Raw genomic sequence first — 17,789 nt, 5'->3', positions numbered from 1 at the left:
TTGCCACTAAATCTGCCTACCTCTCCAACATCTTCACTGACCCCTCCCGTAACCCCAGGAACCTCTTCTCCACAGTTAACAAGCTCTTCAAACCCCGTGCTGATAACCTCCCTACTTCTACTTCCGCTACTTGCAGCTCANCAGTATTTCTATAACTTGCTATAAATGCTTCAATGCTACATGTCGTACTGTTTTGTACTTTACTGCTCTGTCTAGACCAGTGGTTCTCAAACTTTTTCTGTCAGGCCCCCCCTTTGGAGAAAAAAAAAAGTCGGGCCCCCCCAACACAAATAGTCAGGCTCAGTGGCGGCGCCAGAGATTCTATTTTGGGGGTGCTGTGGGGTAGCTTGACGTTTCATAGAGGGTGCTCAAACATTTAGGGTTTCCCATTAATGTACTGGTCGCTACAGTGGAATGTTCTTCTGCAACAATCCCCACACACACACACACACAGTGTACCCGCGACTGTTACAATGAAGGCTCGATAATCAGCTCACGGCATATAGGTGTAAGCAGGGGTAAAGTGTTATTTTTATAGGTGGTGTGTGGACCTCACATAGGGGGGTCAGGGGGCAAGCTCCCCTGGGAAGATTTTTAAATATTGAAGTTAAAAGCATCAATCTGGTGCACTTTGAGAGCAACATGAAGAGATCTATGGATACATCTCTCAACACCCATTTGAAACAGAACTGTAAACAGATTTACTTTTTCTTTATGGATATTTTACATCACTCCCTTTTTAACGTTATTCTTTTTTTAATGTCATATAGTATTTCATACCTGTTTTTAATTTATTCTCTTATTTTTTTAAAGCTATAATGATCATATAAACGTGGGGCCTCGGAAATAATTGTTTACATTAATGGTGACCAAAACGTTTGAGACCCACTGAGATAACACTGAGAGTCCTTTAGCTCACTGAGTCTCTCATTCTGACAGGAGAGGACTCTCCTCCACTTTGTTGTTGAAAAAACTCCTTATATCCGTTAGCGTAGCTCGCTAGCACCAGAAGCTAACAACAACGATCTCCGGTACCGGTGCGCTCTCACTCGCGCACGCACACAAAATGGCTCGCTCCCCACACACACACAGAGCCAAACTTTAATGAAACACAGAGACCCAGACGTAATAGTACTGTATAATATTATTTTCGAATCAATAATTTTTAAAACATTTTTTTTTTTTTTTTTTATGTTTTTTTTTTTTATAACCATTTTTCCTCCTGGTCTCTCGCGCCCCCCCTGTCATGCCTCTGCGCCCCCCTGGGGGGGCGCGCCCCCCACTTTGAGAACCACTGCACTAAATGATCCGGTGATCCTCAAGATGCATTACTGAGATAAGGGCTTAGATGTAAGGAAAGTGCATAAAGATGATTAGTTCTTGGAAGCTTACTCATGCTAGCTTGTGCTACGCTGTGCACAACCAGATTTTTTGGAGTGGCAAGTCCAAATATCAAGGTGATGGGGGTTTTCTGGATATCGGGGACAAACTCTGTAGTTGACTCGGTATACTAACCTACCTTTATTTCTGTAGGTGACCTCACAGCAGCCAGAGGCCATGTTCAGCCTGTCTGCCACGGTGAAGGAGCGCTTCACAGAGAGAACAGCCCTGCTCTCTGACGCTGAGTTGCAGAAACACCAGAAAGTCGTGGCCTTCAAGGACGGCATCAAGAACACTCTGAACCAAGGTACGACCTGGAAATAAAGGAGAAATAATCAGAATTGATCTTCTCAATGAAATAAAGTTAGGAATTATAAAATACTTTGATGATAGCTGTGCTTGCAGGAGGGAATCTGAGCCAAGGACAGAAAGAATTATTGGGTCCTTATTTCGTAATAATTAGCCTAATTTTAAACTCCCTTTGTTTACTGCTGAATAATTATGTTTGCCTGTCACCCTGAAGCAGTTATTTTCTGCTCTTTAAGTGTCCCTGTGTGACCCCTTATTAAACACATGGTCACACTTTGACACGGCCATATTGTTTTCTGTAGACGCTATAAGGGAAGTTGCTGCTTCACCAATGTTAATCTCCCAGTCTGATTAATTCCCAAAAGATGCATTGTGGATGGAAACATATTTTAGGGTGTGAACAGAAATGGTTATATGAGATAATGTCATTTGCAGTCAACATATTATTTTGTATTCTGTGAAGCTCTAATCCATCAATCATCATAATTAGTAATTATATGATTGCTAAATCACTTCATGTTCATATTGAGGAAGACATTAATAAAGCTTACATTTTGCTCTCCTAAAGACTGAAGTGTTACCTTATTGGCTGGACCATTGCATCACTGCGTGGAAGAGTGCAAGGATGCATCATGTTTTTTAAATACCCTAAGCAGAGAAAAGCCTTTTGGATAGTTGTAGCTTCACTGGGTGTGTGTGTGTGTGTGTGTGTGTGTGTGTGTGTGTGTGTGTGTGTGTGTGTGTGTGTGTGTGTGTGTGTGTGTGTGTGTGTGTGTGTGTGTGTGTGGTCTCAAGGCTATGTGTGTTACTTTAAAGTGAGATTTGATGAAAGATGGTGAAATGGGGCAAACATTAACTCCTTCATGTGGACACTGGTATATTTTTGAAGCTAAATTATATTTGTTTTGGCATTAAAATAACATGCAAAATTAGCTCTGAATGTATTATCTATGTGGGACATATTGTCATTGATCCAGGTCATCATTTATCTAGAAATGTGGAAACTGACTATGTATAATATATTTCAGGCAACGAAGAGACGGCAGAGAACATGGAGGAGCTGGATGAAGACATCGCTGTCACACAGACCCAAGTGAACTTCACCTGCCCACTCACACAGGTAGACTTTTCCAGCCTCCTAATGTCTTATTCTTACTCATTTAAATTGTATTATTACAACTCTTCCTAATTCCCTACAATAACACACTTGTTTCAGTATCTTCAGCCATAGAAGACCACATTGATTTGACGTTTTAGTGGCTAAAGTTGTGTTTCTTTGTATATGTATCATATAACAATCCACTGTGAATGTGCTTTCAAGGTGGATATGGTGAACCCGATGAGGAACAAGGAGTGTAATCACCACTATGATGAAGGGGCCATACTGGCAATGATCAAAGCAAGACACAGCCAGAAAAAGAATTGCCGGTAAGACGCTCTCCCTTAGAGGACTGTTAGAAAGTTGAGTCAGGTTCTATTCTATACATCTCTGCGTGCTAGCAAGGGACAAGCAATCTGCCTTAACTCATATTTTCTTTATGACACTGCTTTGATGTCAGAAATAAATTAAATGTAGCGGCTCGTAAAGAAACGCTGATGAATTCCCATTGCCTGTCTATGTTGTTTTCTTAGACACCTGCCTATTGTCTGGAGTCCCCACTGCGGTTACACTTTATCCACAATTATAGCTACAATACTCAAGAGGCCTTCCCATATTGCGATTAAGTTTAGAACTGATTAAATGCTGCAGTACTTGGCCACATGTTGTTGTCCCTGAAGTGTCTGTCAGTATCAATGCGGATATTTGTGCGCTTTGTGTTAATTTGCATATTCTATTTGTGTGTTTGGATACTCTTTGAATAATATTGTTGTTGTCTATAGTTGTCCTGTGGTGGGCTGTGGGAATACAGATGTGAAACAGTCAGATCTGATTCCTGACCAGATCCTGAGGAGGAAGATCCAGAGCAAGAAGACAAGCGGCAACCGGACGTAGTACTTTTCTTTATATTTGATTTGGCATTCATCATTATACCTGTGCCATGGTGATTATTTGTTTATAAGAAAGGAATATGTTGTTGAATCTTTTACTCAGTTCTGACCTGCTGATGCTTGTGGAAAATGTACATTTAGATTTTATACCTCAGTCAGCAACCCTGCCACTAGTTTAGAATCTAAGAACTGAGGACTTTTATTCCAAGGGAAGAATCTTTTTGTACTCCAGTGTTTTGAATTTAAATAAAGCTGAAGATCTTTTCATACACATTTAATACCGAGCTTGCATTTATAATTGGGATTATAGTACCTTTACCTGATGCAGTAAGTCGGCAGAACCACAAGAGAGCAGTGTCTGCATGAGGACACATGATTATTGTTGGAAAGACACTTATCTGGGGTTCTTTAATTATCAGCTTCAGGTATGCTGAAAGGATGTTTGGAGACTTGTATCCACTAACTATAAATCCAGGCATGGTTCATTTTAGCCTGAAGTTAGTGAGCCTATGTACATTGAATTCAAATCATGAAGAAACATTTAATTCATGTTTAAATTCGACTTATCACTATTTTATAAATAACTGTTTATTTTCACACATAACTGAAGTAGGATACTAGATCTACTAAATTCATTTCCTCCAAATCACTTTTGTGAATGTGCCATAAACAAACCATTCTACGACATTTGTGAGACTGCACTTTGTACTTATGAGATTAAATCCCTTTCCTGCATGCTATTCCTGTGAAGGGTCTTTGTTTCAAATAAAAACAAACAAAGGCTGTGTTAAGATGGAACTAGGTGAAGCTAATCTTTTAATAACCTTGCATCAGGCCTTATAAAAAGTATTTAATTGCGCTTCTTCTCCGAAGTGTGCGTCACGCAGCACTCAGAGCATTTCGCCAATGAACATTAACTGGCAACAAATTGTCTACAATGTTGACTCATTCATTTCCACACTCTACTTGATTTCGCATTGGCATTCGGCAAAGCTCATCTTGTTTACTGAACAACATATGAAGTCACAGGTAATTTAACAACAAGGGTTCAATTTATGGGAAGTGCACGCAAACACGCATCAGCATTGCATTCAGCGCATCACAGGCTGAGCCATTAAGCTGCTTCTTTGGAGGGAGGCAGAGCTGTAAATATCCTCAGAAATTCAATCTCAACATTATACAGACATTCCATGCCGAGGAGAAGAAAAGCCTCCCAATCGATTCCCCAGAGGCTTGCTTTGTTTGATCAGGAATTCACATTCATTTGCTCAGAGAAGAAGGTGTAATGGCTGCCTGAGACACTGTAAGCCTCCATGTGTGGCATGTCCGAGGAAGATTGTACCCTCTGGCAGGAAGAGAACATAGCCTCACTTGTTGGCATATGAGTCCTGGATGGAGAGGAGGGGGGAACAGCAGGGTCTCAGATGGAGCTGGTACTCTTTTCTCACACTGCTTTGTATGGGCTAAATCCAAATAGTATGACACCCATTAAAAGAAGAAGTCTGGGTTATTATTTTATGGGTAAAATGACCTGCCTCTTTTAAAGGGATTAAAACCAGCTCCTATAGACTTAGTTAATTGCACCTAATACCAGACCTTTAAAGAAAGTGCTGCTAATAGCATTATGTAAGTCTTGTATGATTAGGACTCCTGTGTTCCTATTCTCGAGTTGCAAACTTGGATTATGCCTTTTCACATATTTTGACATGTCACAGTATTAAAACACAGGTGTCAAATGAACTGAATGATGGCTGACTTGTGGTTAGCTGCTTTGGTCGCAGGGTCCTGCTAGTGTGCCTCATGACTTCCTGAGACACTTGAATAGTTCTGGTTATTAATAACACCTGTGCCTTTTATATGACAAGTCTGCTGAAAAGTTTGATATAGTCAGAGTGCATTTAAGATATACTAACATTTCTCCGCTGGCATCAGGTTCAGATATGGAATAAAACTATAATTTTAAAGTCAGTTTGAAATATTATTGTATAACGTTGTATCTGATTGTTTAAAAGGACATAACCTCAAATGTCGTGGAATAATGTAATTCAATTAATATGTATACCCTCAGTTTAGCAGCACATTTAATTAGATCAAATAAAAAAAGTCTAGGTTTGAACAGAATTTAGTTTCAATCAGTAGCATTCTTTTTCTTTGAGATACTAATCCTCCAATTACATCACAAATCCTTTTACAATGTAAAAAGCTTGTACTTGTTAAGCAGATTTCTCATTTTAAAGCTCATTTCATCATAGCAGACAGCTTCCAGAGTATGGAAATAATACAATAATTAACTGGAACAATGATTGGCTGAAACGTATTACCCAGTGTTGATAACAAAGGGGAGAATGTCATGAGAAAGGGTTCTTAATGATTTTTCCCTGCACTAAATCATTCATTGTCTTTCTGTCCTTGATACAGGATGTACATGCTTCTTTGTTCATGAAAGTTCCAATTTTTTTTTTTAATCTCCCAAATTAAGTTTTCTTCATGGGCTGCACCTTTTTAGTTAGAATTCAATGTAAACTGCTCTTTTTATTTAAAGATGTGGAAGTATAAACCAAACACACTGCATGCTTACTGCTATATGTTTTTGAGTTTAAGGATTATCCTTCACCTAAAGAAAAAGCAATGCATTGATCACATCAATGTATAAACTCCAGATCGTTTGTGTGGTACTGGGTTGATCCTGACCTAATAATACACTTTTTATTTTAAAAGTATTATAGGCTCCAACGAAATGTATTCACATTTTATTATATTACTTTCATCCAATAAAAAAATGTGCTAACTATATTGAACCAATTGCATTATTTTACTTTAGTAAACGCCTTAACATAATATTATAAAGTCTGCCAGTTGTTTTGTATTGTTTTTATCAGTGGTGGGCCACATTCTAGTATGACTTTCAGGTACTTGTACTTGAGAACTTCGATGAAATGCTCATTTAAACTTCTAATCCACTATAATTTGCCAGCAATTAATATTGTACTCCACTAAATTTATTCACAGCTCTAGTCAGCTACTTTGCACATTAGATTAACATTTCAAAAATATAAATCAACTAATAAATCATCATGTATGAGTATAGGTGAAGCTACCAAGCAATATATAGTAATTCAAAACAATGACACCTTTTGTATACAGTCTATGCTTTTACCAAGTGCAACATTGAAGTGATGAACACATTAATGCATCAATAAATATCATATACAACAATTATACATAAATTATTCTGAAATGGGCCGCTCTATTTACTTTTTATTTTGATGCTTTTGTACTTCTACTTACATGGATACATGACTTCTTCTTTTAACAGAGTATTTCAACACTGTAGTAGACCCACGTTTCCAATTAAAATATTTGAGTTATTCGCACCTTTGTTTCTGATAATGTATAATTTATTTTGAGAAAGTACCACCGGATATGTAAATGAGGTAAAAAGGCGTACTGTCGCTTTAAAAGCCAACACCTCCCAGCAGTCCCCGGGTGAGTTTCGCTGCAACACTCGCTGTGGTTCATACTTCAGACAGCACAGCACAGCACAGACTACAGCCACACACAGGAAGCAGCTCCGCCAGCACATACACTCTCATTCCGGTTCATTTTACCGATGTGACAACAGGAGGGAGCTGAACTGCAGGTGAGCCTACTCTCTAGAGAGTTTACTGAAAAAGAACCGGATCAAATGTAGAGTACAACAGCTTAAACATGACAACAAGTGTAGTGATATTGCACTGTGCGATCACTAGCCTCAGTACTGTGCAGTAAAAAGTATCCAGCTGTAAAAACGGTGAGGCAACAGTGTGTCAGGTCACACCTGTTGGGAGAGCTCTGTATAATAGTTTGACTTGCAGGTTGGTTTGATGTGCTTTGAACTCCTTGTTTGAGCTACTCTTGTTTATTTATACAGGGTGGCGCAGTTGGTGTTCAAACGGAGGATCTATACAGCCGGACATGGATTACTGGATACATTGGATTTAGTTAAGACGCGGCACAACACTGCGCCTCTCTCCGTGTCTCCTCCCCGGTGAAAACAGGTGGATCCTGTTTCTGTGTTCAGCTCTACCTCCTCTCATCCACCTGTCACCTTTCATGGGGAACCAGGTGGAGAAACTAACGCATTTAAATTACGCAGAGGTGCCAACATCGGACCCAAATGGGTTCGAACCGGACGACAACGGACCGAGGATCGGCGTCTCTTACATTTTCTCCAACGATGACGACGACCAGGACGAGAATCTGGACCGCTTTTCATCGGAGAAAAACATGGTGAACCACGAGGAGAAGCCCTTCGACCCCGGAGACCAGCTGGAGTGCTCGATCTTCTACCGGGAGGAGTGCGTGTACGAGACAAACACCGGAGCCGAGACCCACTCCGCGGAAAGTCTCCTGAACAAGTGCAGACCCGGAGACCTGCTGGAGTTTTTGAACACCGGACAGTATCCCCAATGGGCTGTGTACGTCGGGGACTTCCAGGTGGTTCATCTGCACCGGGCGGAGATCAAGAACAACTTTCTCACCGATGTGAGCCAAGGCAAAAAAGGCAGGATAGTGAACGGCCTCTACAGGTACTCTGCGCTCCCGCCGGAGGTGATCGTGCGTAACGCCCTGGACCATGTTGGGTCCAGAGACAGAGAGCTGTACTGGAGGAACTCTGAGTGCTTTGCCGCCTGGTGCCGCTTTGGCAAACGGGAGTTTAAAATCGGAGGGGAGATAAGGATAGGAAAGCAGCCGTACAGGTTAAAGTTACTATTTTCGGAGAAGAAGAATCACGTCCTGGAGTTTCAGAGCTTGGAGGACGTGATCATGGAAAAGAGGAGGAACGATCAGATTGGCAAAGATGCTGTGATGCAAGAGCTGGCCAACCACTTGAACACAACAAATGAAATCAAAGAGGACTATTTTGCCAACTGACAGTGGAAAATGCAAACTTTTCACGCTGGAAAACAAAGCTGTCAGTCCAATAAGAGCTATGTCTGGGGGCTTGGGCGCATGTGCCACTCAAGCACATCCTCAGAGGGTGTTACAATTAATAATTTCCCCCTGAAATCAGGGTTGATCCTTGTTTCATGCTCAAGTGCATTAGCAAAGCAGATACAAGCGTGAAAACAACATTTGATTCACATCGAAAACACTGTCATGTCCACCCCCTCTTTAAAATGTGATTATACATACTGAACCTTAAGGGAGTGATGGATACATTATCAGAGCTGCACCTGCAGTCTAATCATTTGGGGTTGAAGAATTTAATTGCCCATAATTATCTTTCTAATCCAAGGAATCTCTGTGTGAGTGCTGATAGCACTTGAAACTCAGGTGATGGAGATCAATAGATGAGACGGCTATGTATTTTTGTTATTGTGTGAACCTTGAGGATTCCCTTCTGTTGCTTTTTATCCAATCATGACACAGCTTTACCCACCCTTTGAATACTCTGTGGACACTATGACTGTGCACTTTTACTGATTCACTCCTTTCAACAGTTTATTTTTTTGAAAAGAATATGTTTGTATGAAGGTATATGGAAATAAATATATATATATATATATTTGAACAGTATTTTTCTCTTTTTAGTGAAGGATTGCAACTTTTACCTTTAAAAAGATTTATGGCAATGCTGGCACAGTGCAAATGAATCATTTCATGATTCTCCGGAAAGGTAGCATGACTCTTAAATGCCAGCATTGTTTTGTTTGGTTGTGTTCCAACATTGCTGCACATTTTGCTTTGTTTACACCTCTGCTGACTGACGAAGTCATTTTTTAAAGTTTAGCCGCAGGTTAAGAGTGTTGCTCACCCATGGCTTTCCCTCCTCCTGCTGGAATTACAGCCATAAATTAAATATCGGTCAAAAGTGCAGTTTTAAATCGTTACACCCACAAATTGGCTCAATATTCATGCTTCCAAATCTATTTTTTATGAAGATACAGACCGCATTTATGTAGGATAAAAATGTGAGTTTAAGATTGTAATAAGAAATGGTCCATGAAAATATATTATATATCAACAACCGGAAGTAGATGCACAATTGAGATACCTATTATGTTAAATATAGTTGAAGTAATGTCAAATAATAAATAGGCCTGCTCACACTTAGAGGCTGCGCCGGAAATTACAGTTGGCTCTGAGGTTGTTTTGAACTGTGAGACATCTTGTTTTTTCCCCTGCGTTTCAGAGGAAGCTGATGACTCCCTCATAGCCAGTCGGTCGATCACTCTCTCTGCCGGTTTGCTCTCCTCTGGTGATATTTGCATGGAGATAATACCTTACTTATTTTGCTGCGGGGGTCCCACTGGACCTAAAGCAGGATCGTCATCAGGTACCAAATAAGAAAGCTGCCGGACACATTAGCATTTCATCAATTCCTCTGTGGTTTGCCACAGTGATGGAATCTAAAGTGTGTGTGTTTGAGATACATATTTATGAAAATCATTTTTAGCACCAATACAATCTCTGCAGTGTTTGGCTAAGCACACAATGTTAAAGCAGCTGCCAGTATAGTGGCTTAATATGACATATTAACTTTAATTTTTCATTTTGTGTGACAAAGCTGAAATGGAATTATTCTTCCGTCATATATTAGGTTCAATTTGATTTTCTCTGAGCTATGAAAAGCTGGTACATAATGAACACTCAGCTAAGAAAAAGCCATCAAGCTGTCAGCTGAGTGAATATCAATCTAAATATGGCTTCATTGTGCTGTTTCTTTTCCTACGAAATCTGGAAAGAGTTTTGTTGTTGTGATACACACCAAAACATAAAGTATTTATTTGAGCTTGAGTATCATGCAATATCTAATTGTATCAATTCTAATCTTCTTTGTTAACTATGGATGAACAGAATTGTGTGAACTGACCAAACAAAACAGAGACCAACATCACATTCCTAGATGCAAAATCTCCGCAGGGTGTGTTTAACTGACAATCTCAAATTCAGTCCTATTGCCGGAGAAAGCTGAGCCAGTGCATCCCAGATTAAACGTGTAATTACTCCAGAAAAAAAGGCCACCAGTGTGATCTGTAACCAAATAAGATGGGACTTGTGAGAGTTTGAGGCAGCCCTCTTTACTATGACACAAAACGAGTGTAACCAGGGGAAGCTTTGGGTTTTTGACATGTTGGCTCATTCACGTCAGCCTTTTGGCCGGTGAGTCTGTCATGTTTCCTTCGGAGGATTGGAGGAAAGCCCACAGCCTTCAGGCAAAACTGGCATCATTATAGAAGCTGGGGACGCGCCAGTGCTCAAATCAAACCCACCCCATGTTTACAAAATGTCATTATCTACAAAAACTTCTTCCCACACACAAACATGTCTGAATTTATGAGGAGTGTGCTCATGAGGAGATTCTATCTGACAGGCCTACAGGAAGTGGGAGTGTACTTTAGACGTGGCCTCGAGCCACAGCTAGATTGTTATCCATGTGGGACAAACACAGAGGAGCTCAACGATAGATAGTTTGAGGACATTTGGTAAATTCAAGTTTCGTGTTCAACTTGTTACTGTATGAACCACACCTCAGGGATTGTTTAAGATTGCCACTTTGGCTGCTCAAACAGCAAAACAGCTAAAGTTTTTGCCAATATCCTCTTTGAGCAGCACAGAGCAGGATTTATGAATGCCTGCTGGGAGAGAGAGAGTGTGTTTATAAGATAATAAAACAGATTATTGAGATGACATCAGCCCTTCATAAGCAGCGCCATGTTGAAGGTTTCAATCTAAATGTGTCCAGCAATGATGTTAACAGTATGATACTCTGATAACCAGGCCACTTCCCTGTAGTCCGAAGTATATCAATCTAGATTGCTTTGGTGTTAGATGCAGAGTTTTGGAGATACCGGCCATAGAGAGGATCTCCACAGCGAGAAATCTCTACCCGGTTACTCAAGATAATCCAGACCTTGTTGTGAGCCGTTTCTTGTAGTAAGTATTTTCTCTCTTTTTAGTTTTTCAGATGTATTTCCTTTGAGCATATAATCTTCATTATATTGAAGGGGAAGCAGACATCTCTACAGAAGATATCTCCAACCCTCAGGAACTCAGACCATAACAATCTTTATGATAAATAGGATAACAGGAAGAAGGAAAGATATGTACTTTTCATTTGGTTCTGAACTGTCCCTTTAACACTTCACCTTTAAAAATATTCAATTGTTTCCTCAAAATACACCTACATACATCATCGCATGAACAGAGAGCTGCAGGCTTTTTGTTTGTAAGGCCACTTTCACTGCCCACTCACCTGAATCATGTGTTTGGAGAGACCCTTCCATTTCCTGTGAATTAGTGAGAGAATAGCCTAATGAATCTCCAAAATTAACTACACTGCATTCATTAACGGTTATTGATCCAGAGAGCTGCATCTCACAAAACTTTTTCCCCCCACCTTTTCACTGTAAACTTTACTTCAAGCACCATCCCCAACATTGGGTTAATCATTGAAATGGACCCCAACTGCTTTGGCTTGGACTGACCTGTATGTACTGTTAGATTCACACTGTGATTCTTTCATGTCCCGGCGTGGGACGACCGTTTGTTTTTTCAGCCGCACAATAACAAAGTTCATTCCCTCCCAGTTCCATGGAGCGCTGGGTTTTCTCTCCTTCTTTAAAGCAACATTCCCATAAGCTAGTTTCACAGTTTGTGCTGCACCTGCTACTTTTTCAACTGCACAACAATTAAGTTTAGGTTGCATGCTATACCACAAATACAGGCGGGTGACCAATGCTCCCTTCCTTTGTGCTTTCTTTCACTTTCCTTGACAAATGTGGTTCCGTAGGACTGAGCAATAGGCTGAGAAAGTATAGCCTCTGTAAACAGCGGGGGAATTGCTGAGTTTAGAAAAGATCACTTTAAAGACATCATGACGGTTCAAAGGAAATAACAAGGAAACACGAATAAGGAAAAACGAAGGCATCTTGTGTAAGGAGCTTTGTAAGAGGATGTAAGAAGAGTATCTTTGATTTGATCAGAATAGAGGAAAAAGTGGGAGTTCTTAGACAACGGGAGCTGATGTGGGGCTCGTCAGAATGGGACCAGGCTCTATTCTAGTTTGAGCTGTCGTATCCGCTCAGCCAAGGCTGTCTGGTTTACATAAGCAGAGCCAGACAACAAGGAAGGGCCCGAGGAGAGCTTCATAGAAACTGACCCTGTTCCTGTGGATGGTGATGGATGAATGGGCCATTAAAAGTAAAAGAAAGAGAGGGATGGGAGGCTCTAGAGTGGTTGTTAAACCATACTCAGACGTGCCTGAGAATTGTTGCCTTCAAGCACTCCGACCTGTTTGTCCCTTCAATTATTTATAGCAGGCTGATTCAAAAGTGATCTGCTTTCATCTTATCCTGGGACATCGCTGAGAATCATGCCTCACAATTTAACCTAGTACAAATATGACAATTATACCGTTGTAGTTCTATAAAAATTATACAAGTCTTAATTTTTCTTCCTCAGTTTTGCACTCTTTATTTTTTGTATCTCTTCTTCTTGTATATCTGAATACAGAGGATTTTGCTTGTTATCAAGAGATTAGAGGAAACTTTTATATTATTTGTAACCAGGAGTGGAAAAAAAACAGTCTTAAAAAACTCCTTACAAGTAAAAGGAGTTATAAAATGTCACTTAAGTCAAAGTATCGAAATATAAGTATAAGTACTCATTATGCAGATGGGTATTTTAAAAGTGTTGTATTATTATAGAATATTATAATATCCTGTTATGATCATGTGGAGCAAAGTTTTGGATACTTTGTGAACTACTTAGTAGTATGTAAGAGTAGTAAAAGTGTCGTAGTGGAGTAAGAATTGTAATATTTTCCTATAATATGTTTTTGAGTAAAAGTATAAATTCTTGAGTACAGAACTTCAGTAAATGTACCTCTTTGCTTCTCACCAATGCCTGTATCCCAACATATACGTTTTTATAATTCCCAAATTGCTGATGCTTCACATTAGCTCCACATTGCTCAGTGTTCTGTGAGTGGGCTTCACCTGGAAGCTAGAGTACTAATCCCCTGTCTCACAGTCTCTTTTCTTTGGGCAATTAGAGCCATACCCTCACGACTGTCTTTTAACAACTTCCTCCCGGCACTCTTACTCTTTTTAAATTTAAATTCCATGTTGCTGCCCTTGTGTCAGTTGAATTGTTGGGGACAGGACTGGGTTTTTTCAGGCCTTTTTCTGTATAAAGAAATCAGGCAACTCATTATTTTATACCTTTATTCCTTATGGCTCTCTTTCCTTGTTAGCTTCTTGCTTATATTTTGCTCTTCATATTTTGAGTGTCAGTCGACTCACTATGACGTCCATGACTCAGAGTTTCTCACATCTGCTTTCATGGTAACTGTGCCTCATGCTTTCTAATGATTTTCCGATTATAGATGACTGCAGGTGGTTAAGAGTAGTGCTATCCCTCCTGCACAACACACAGAAAAATAAGCAGTGGAGTAAATGCTTTAGATACAAAACACTTGACCGACTACAGAGTCAGGGATCATTATCAAGTGTCTGGAGGAGTCTAATAGGTCTTTCCTGCAGAAGCCTGAAAGTTATAGTTAGGTATTTTGGAAAACATGGTGATGAGTAGACAGTCAAACCTGTACAGTAAATAGACAGCCAGAACACAGGTACCAAGACATTTAAAGGTAATTTACGAATACGTTTTCCTTGACCTTTTACTTGATCCAGTCTGTTTGTTATTGTGTCTAACCATTTTTGCACTAGAAGTCTGTTTCTGAAATCCAATGTCTACTGCATCCACATTGTCAGAATCAGCTAAATGTTTAAAGTCCTTCAGATAATACAAAGCTTCCCTCTGTCAACTCGGACACTGCCACTCCTCTCACTAACTCTCATTTCCATCATTCATACAACTTCCTGTAACTAGTCACGTGATACAATTAATAATAATGCATTTTATTTATATAGCGCTCACAACTCAAAGACGCTTTACAATATGAGGGAGGGTAGACAAACAAGGACAGGGCAAACAAGTAAGTATAGTAAAATAAAAAAATAAAAAGGCAGTCAAGAGGAAGTTGATTGAGAGGTGGGGGGGCTTATGGGTAGTGTGACGAAGGTAACTTCGTCACTATGGACTGACGGCTTCGGGCCTTGTATATTGCACGTCTTTTATTTTGAAAAGTGTTCCCCCTCCCGTTCTTTCTGTTACTCCTGATTATGTTCACCTGGTGCTGTGTTGTCTCCCCCCGCCCCCCCCACCTGTGTCCTGTTGGTTTGATTAGTGTGGGTGTGTATTTAGGCTCTGTTGCCCTGTCTGTTTGGAGGCTGGTAAGGGTGTGAGATCCTGGTGGCTGCAGGCTGGGCCCACGTGAAGCAGCAGCAGCAGCAGCAGCAGCAGCAGCAGGATTGAGGCTGTGTGTAATGTTTTAATAAATGCCCACACCGGGTTATATTTTTGGACGTTCTGCCTCTGCCTCCTTCCTTGGTCGGGCCGCTCAACGGTCAGTCTCACAGGTAGACAGAGTTGAAAAGATGTGTTTTGAGGCGGGACTGAAAGACTGTGAGGGACTCAGAGTCACGGAGATCTTGGGGGAGGGAATTCCAGAGCCTAGGAGCTGCCACTGAGAAGGCTCTGTCCCCAAAGCTGCAGAGTGTGGATGTGGGAATGGATAGGAGTCCGGCTGCGGTGGATCTGAGGGACCGTGGGGGTTGATAAGGAGTGAGAAGGTTTGTGAGATAAGGGGGGGCCAAATGGTGGAGTGCTTTGTAGGTGAGGACCAGAATTTTGTAGTTGATGCGATGGGAGACAGGAAGCCAGTGGAGGTCTTTGAGGACTGGGTGTGATTTGGTATGCGTGAGGAGACGTGCAGCTGCATTTTGAACCCGTTGGAGTCTGTTGAGGGATGTAGTGCTGATGCCGTAAAGAAGTGAGTTGCAGTAATCAAGGCGGGAGGAAATGAAGGCATGGATTAGTCGTTCGGCTGCGGGGCGGGTGAGAGAGGGTAGGATTTAGGACACTTTCTAAAGGTGAGATACTCGTGGTTGATCAGTATACGCAGATCAATTCAAGGGATAAATAATCAAATACTGTGAGTGGAGTGACCATGACCAGTGTTCATTTTGTAAAATGCCAGCACCATCTTTGACTAAATTAACATGAAATATGGTTGACAGAAGGAAAGATAATAGACAAATGCTGTTTGAATTTCTCTCAAGGTGTTCATGAGATATCACATTCACAACAACGTGACCCGGAAAAATAACCTCCTCCAGTCTTGGCTGTCGGCCCCCTCAGGAATAATATGAGGTTAGGTTATTATTATGATAAAAACTTACAAAGACATTTGGCTCAGGACTAAAATGAACATGTACTGAACTTCAAAAACTACATTCATGGTGAAATGCAACATGAATACCAATACAGTTACAAAAAACATTCATATTGAAAAAAGTGTGATTGCATATTGGAAGAGGGAGGCAACAGATGCAGTGGTGAGGATAAAAGTGTGAATCAAAGTAACCTGAGGCTTACCGTTTGATGATGTCAGGAACATCGTGTCCTTTCAGGCCCTTGATGGCAGCGTAGATCTCCAGATGTTCCTGCAGAGTGATCCTGGGCCACAGAGGGTTCACCTGAGGACAGTAGCCCACATGCTCCAGAGGATTCTCCACCGGACGGAACTCTGTGCTGTAGTCCCCCATCAGCACCTGGACAAAGGCCATGAAAAGGAAAAGACAAACATTTATTTTGTCTTTAAATTGAAGCTATTTCCAGATGAGAGGGCCACACATGTAATCACTCAAAATATCACACTATTGCAGCAAGGGGAAGCTCTGCATTTAAAAGAATATCTGAAAAAAGACTTCAGACTAAGGAATTCAAATTAAAAAAGGAAGTTTTTGACGATGAGGGAAGATGTTTGGAGTCATCTGAAGGTGCACATCATAAACACGGTCAACATTTGTGAAATTACTTCAAATTACAAAAATCCACACTAAATCTTTATATAGGAATCTGGAACTAAAAGAGACAAGGAGAGCAGCTTCAGTCATATCTGTACCTGGCCTGAGGTGGGGTCAGTGTCCCCCGACAGCATGTGCATGATGGTGCTTTTTCCTGATCCGTTGGGGCCTAACAGTCCAAGAACTTCCCCTGTAAAAACAGCAGAAATGAAGACTATGGCTGCACGGTTTCTTCATGGATGGGAGCAATCCAAACATTTGATCACCATGCAATCAAAGCATTATTTGGCTTCACAGAAAGAGTAAACACACCTTTGCGAACGCAGAAAGAGATGTTCTTCGTTGCCTCTTTCCTCCCCTTGTTCAGAGAAAAGCCTTCTCTCCTGCCTTTGTACTGCTTGCTCAGGTTACTCACAACCACCGCTGGTTTCTAAATGAACACGACACAGGGAAGAGGAATTCACTTCAGCGAATACCTCACGATGGCTAGGGGGTGCACTGATCAGAACGATTCCTCATTTAGGATGTTTACAAAGGAACTCAACCTTTGAATGCCGAGCATAGATATTCATTGTGTTTCATGGCAATACAGGGCAACATTCACAGCTCAAGATTAGGCCACACTTATATAATCAGTATTATACTAATTGTAGAATTATTTTCCATAGGCTGCATAGTAAAGCATTGTAACTTCATAATTATTTACCAAATTCAATGCATGTCTTTATCTAATTAAATAAAAAGCACCATCAATTCTTTTTTTTACGGTTGATGTTATAATACAATTTGTAAAAAATGTAACTTCGTTAAAAAAATGGTTGCTCTACATGTGGGCCAATTTACATAATAATAATAATAATAATAATGCATTTATTATATATAGGTGCCTTTCAAGGCTCTCAAGGTCGCCGTACAAACACATAAAAAACAAGATACACAATACATAACACCAGCATAAGAGACATAAACAAGACAATGCAGTATATAAATCAATCAAATAAATAAAAACAGAGGATGTGTGATGGATAAGGATCAGGGTGGATATGCGAGTGTGAAGAGATGTGTTTTGAGACGTGATTTGAAAATGGGTAGAGAGTCAGTGTTGCGGATGTCAGGTGGGACTTCGTAAAACTCCCTACTCCAACTCGAAGTCCCTTTATCCCTCGACAAGGAAAGCAGGAGCGTCGTTGTGAA

The 17,789-nt window shown here is 40.6% G+C and overlaps 2 protein-coding genes and 1 long non-coding RNA gene across 3 annotated transcripts; 2 read left to right on the top strand and 1 right to left on the bottom strand.

The window, feature by feature from the left end:
* Positions 1-1,384: 1,384 nt before the first annotated feature.
* Positions 1,385-3,956, top strand: LOC104961798 (NSE2 (MMS21) homolog, SMC5-SMC6 complex SUMO ligase). The gene is made up of 5 exons (XM_010790136.1): positions 1,385-1,457; positions 1,534-1,687; positions 2,718-2,809; positions 3,011-3,117; positions 3,571-3,956. The coding sequence occupies exons 1-5, from the start codon at positions 1,395-1,397 to the stop codon at positions 3,680-3,682; spliced, it is 528 nt and encodes a 175-aa protein (XP_010788438.1). The 5' UTR covers positions 1,385-1,394; the 3' UTR covers positions 3,683-3,956.
* A 3,201-nt stretch (positions 3,957-7,157) lies between these two features.
* On the top strand, positions 7,158-8,762 carry lratd2 (LRAT domain containing 2). Its single transcript, XM_010790135.1, has 2 exons — positions 7,158-7,318; positions 7,589-8,762. Exon 2 carries the CDS (start codon positions 7,771-7,773, stop codon positions 8,590-8,592), a length of 822 nt encoding a protein of 273 aa, XP_010788437.1. The 5' UTR covers positions 7,158-7,318; positions 7,589-7,770; the 3' UTR covers positions 8,593-8,762.
* A 7,487-nt stretch (positions 8,763-16,249) lies between these two features.
* Positions 16,250-17,021, bottom strand: LOC104961797 (uncharacterized). The gene is made up of 3 exons (XR_800135.1): positions 16,908-17,021; positions 16,694-16,785; positions 16,250-16,340 (listed from the first exon to the last, which is right to left on the bottom strand). It is a non-coding gene; the product is annotated as an uncharacterized lncRNA (long non-coding RNA).
* Between the last annotated feature and the right edge of the window lie 768 nt (positions 17,022-17,789).

This window comes from Notothenia coriiceps, unplaced genomic scaffold (genome assembly GCF_000735185.1).
Source record: "Notothenia coriiceps isolate Sejong01 unplaced genomic scaffold, NC01 NC01_scaffold00033780, whole genome shotgun sequence".
Taxonomy (NCBI): Eukaryota; Metazoa; Chordata; class Actinopteri; order Perciformes; family Nototheniidae; genus Notothenia; species Notothenia coriiceps.
This window is presented reverse-complemented; position numbering and strand designations above follow the sequence as displayed.

Excerpts from the sequence above, each read along its gene's own strand:
- lratd2 (XM_010790135.1), top strand. The coding sequence starts at position 7,771 with ATGGGGAACCAGGTGGAGAAACTAACGCATTTAAATTACGCAGAGGTG.
- LOC104961798 (XM_010790136.1), top strand. The coding sequence starts at position 1,395 with ATGCTAGCTTGTGCTACGCTGTGCACAACCAGATTTTTTGGAGTGGCA. Across the intron at positions 1,688-2,717 it reads CAAGAACACTCTGAACCAAG|GCAACGAAGAGACGGCAGAG; the intron begins GTACGACCTGGA and ends AATATATTTCAG. Across the intron at positions 2,810-3,010 it reads TCACCTGCCCACTCACACAG|GTGGATATGGTGAACCCGAT; the intron begins GTAGACTTTTCC and ends TGTGCTTTCAAG.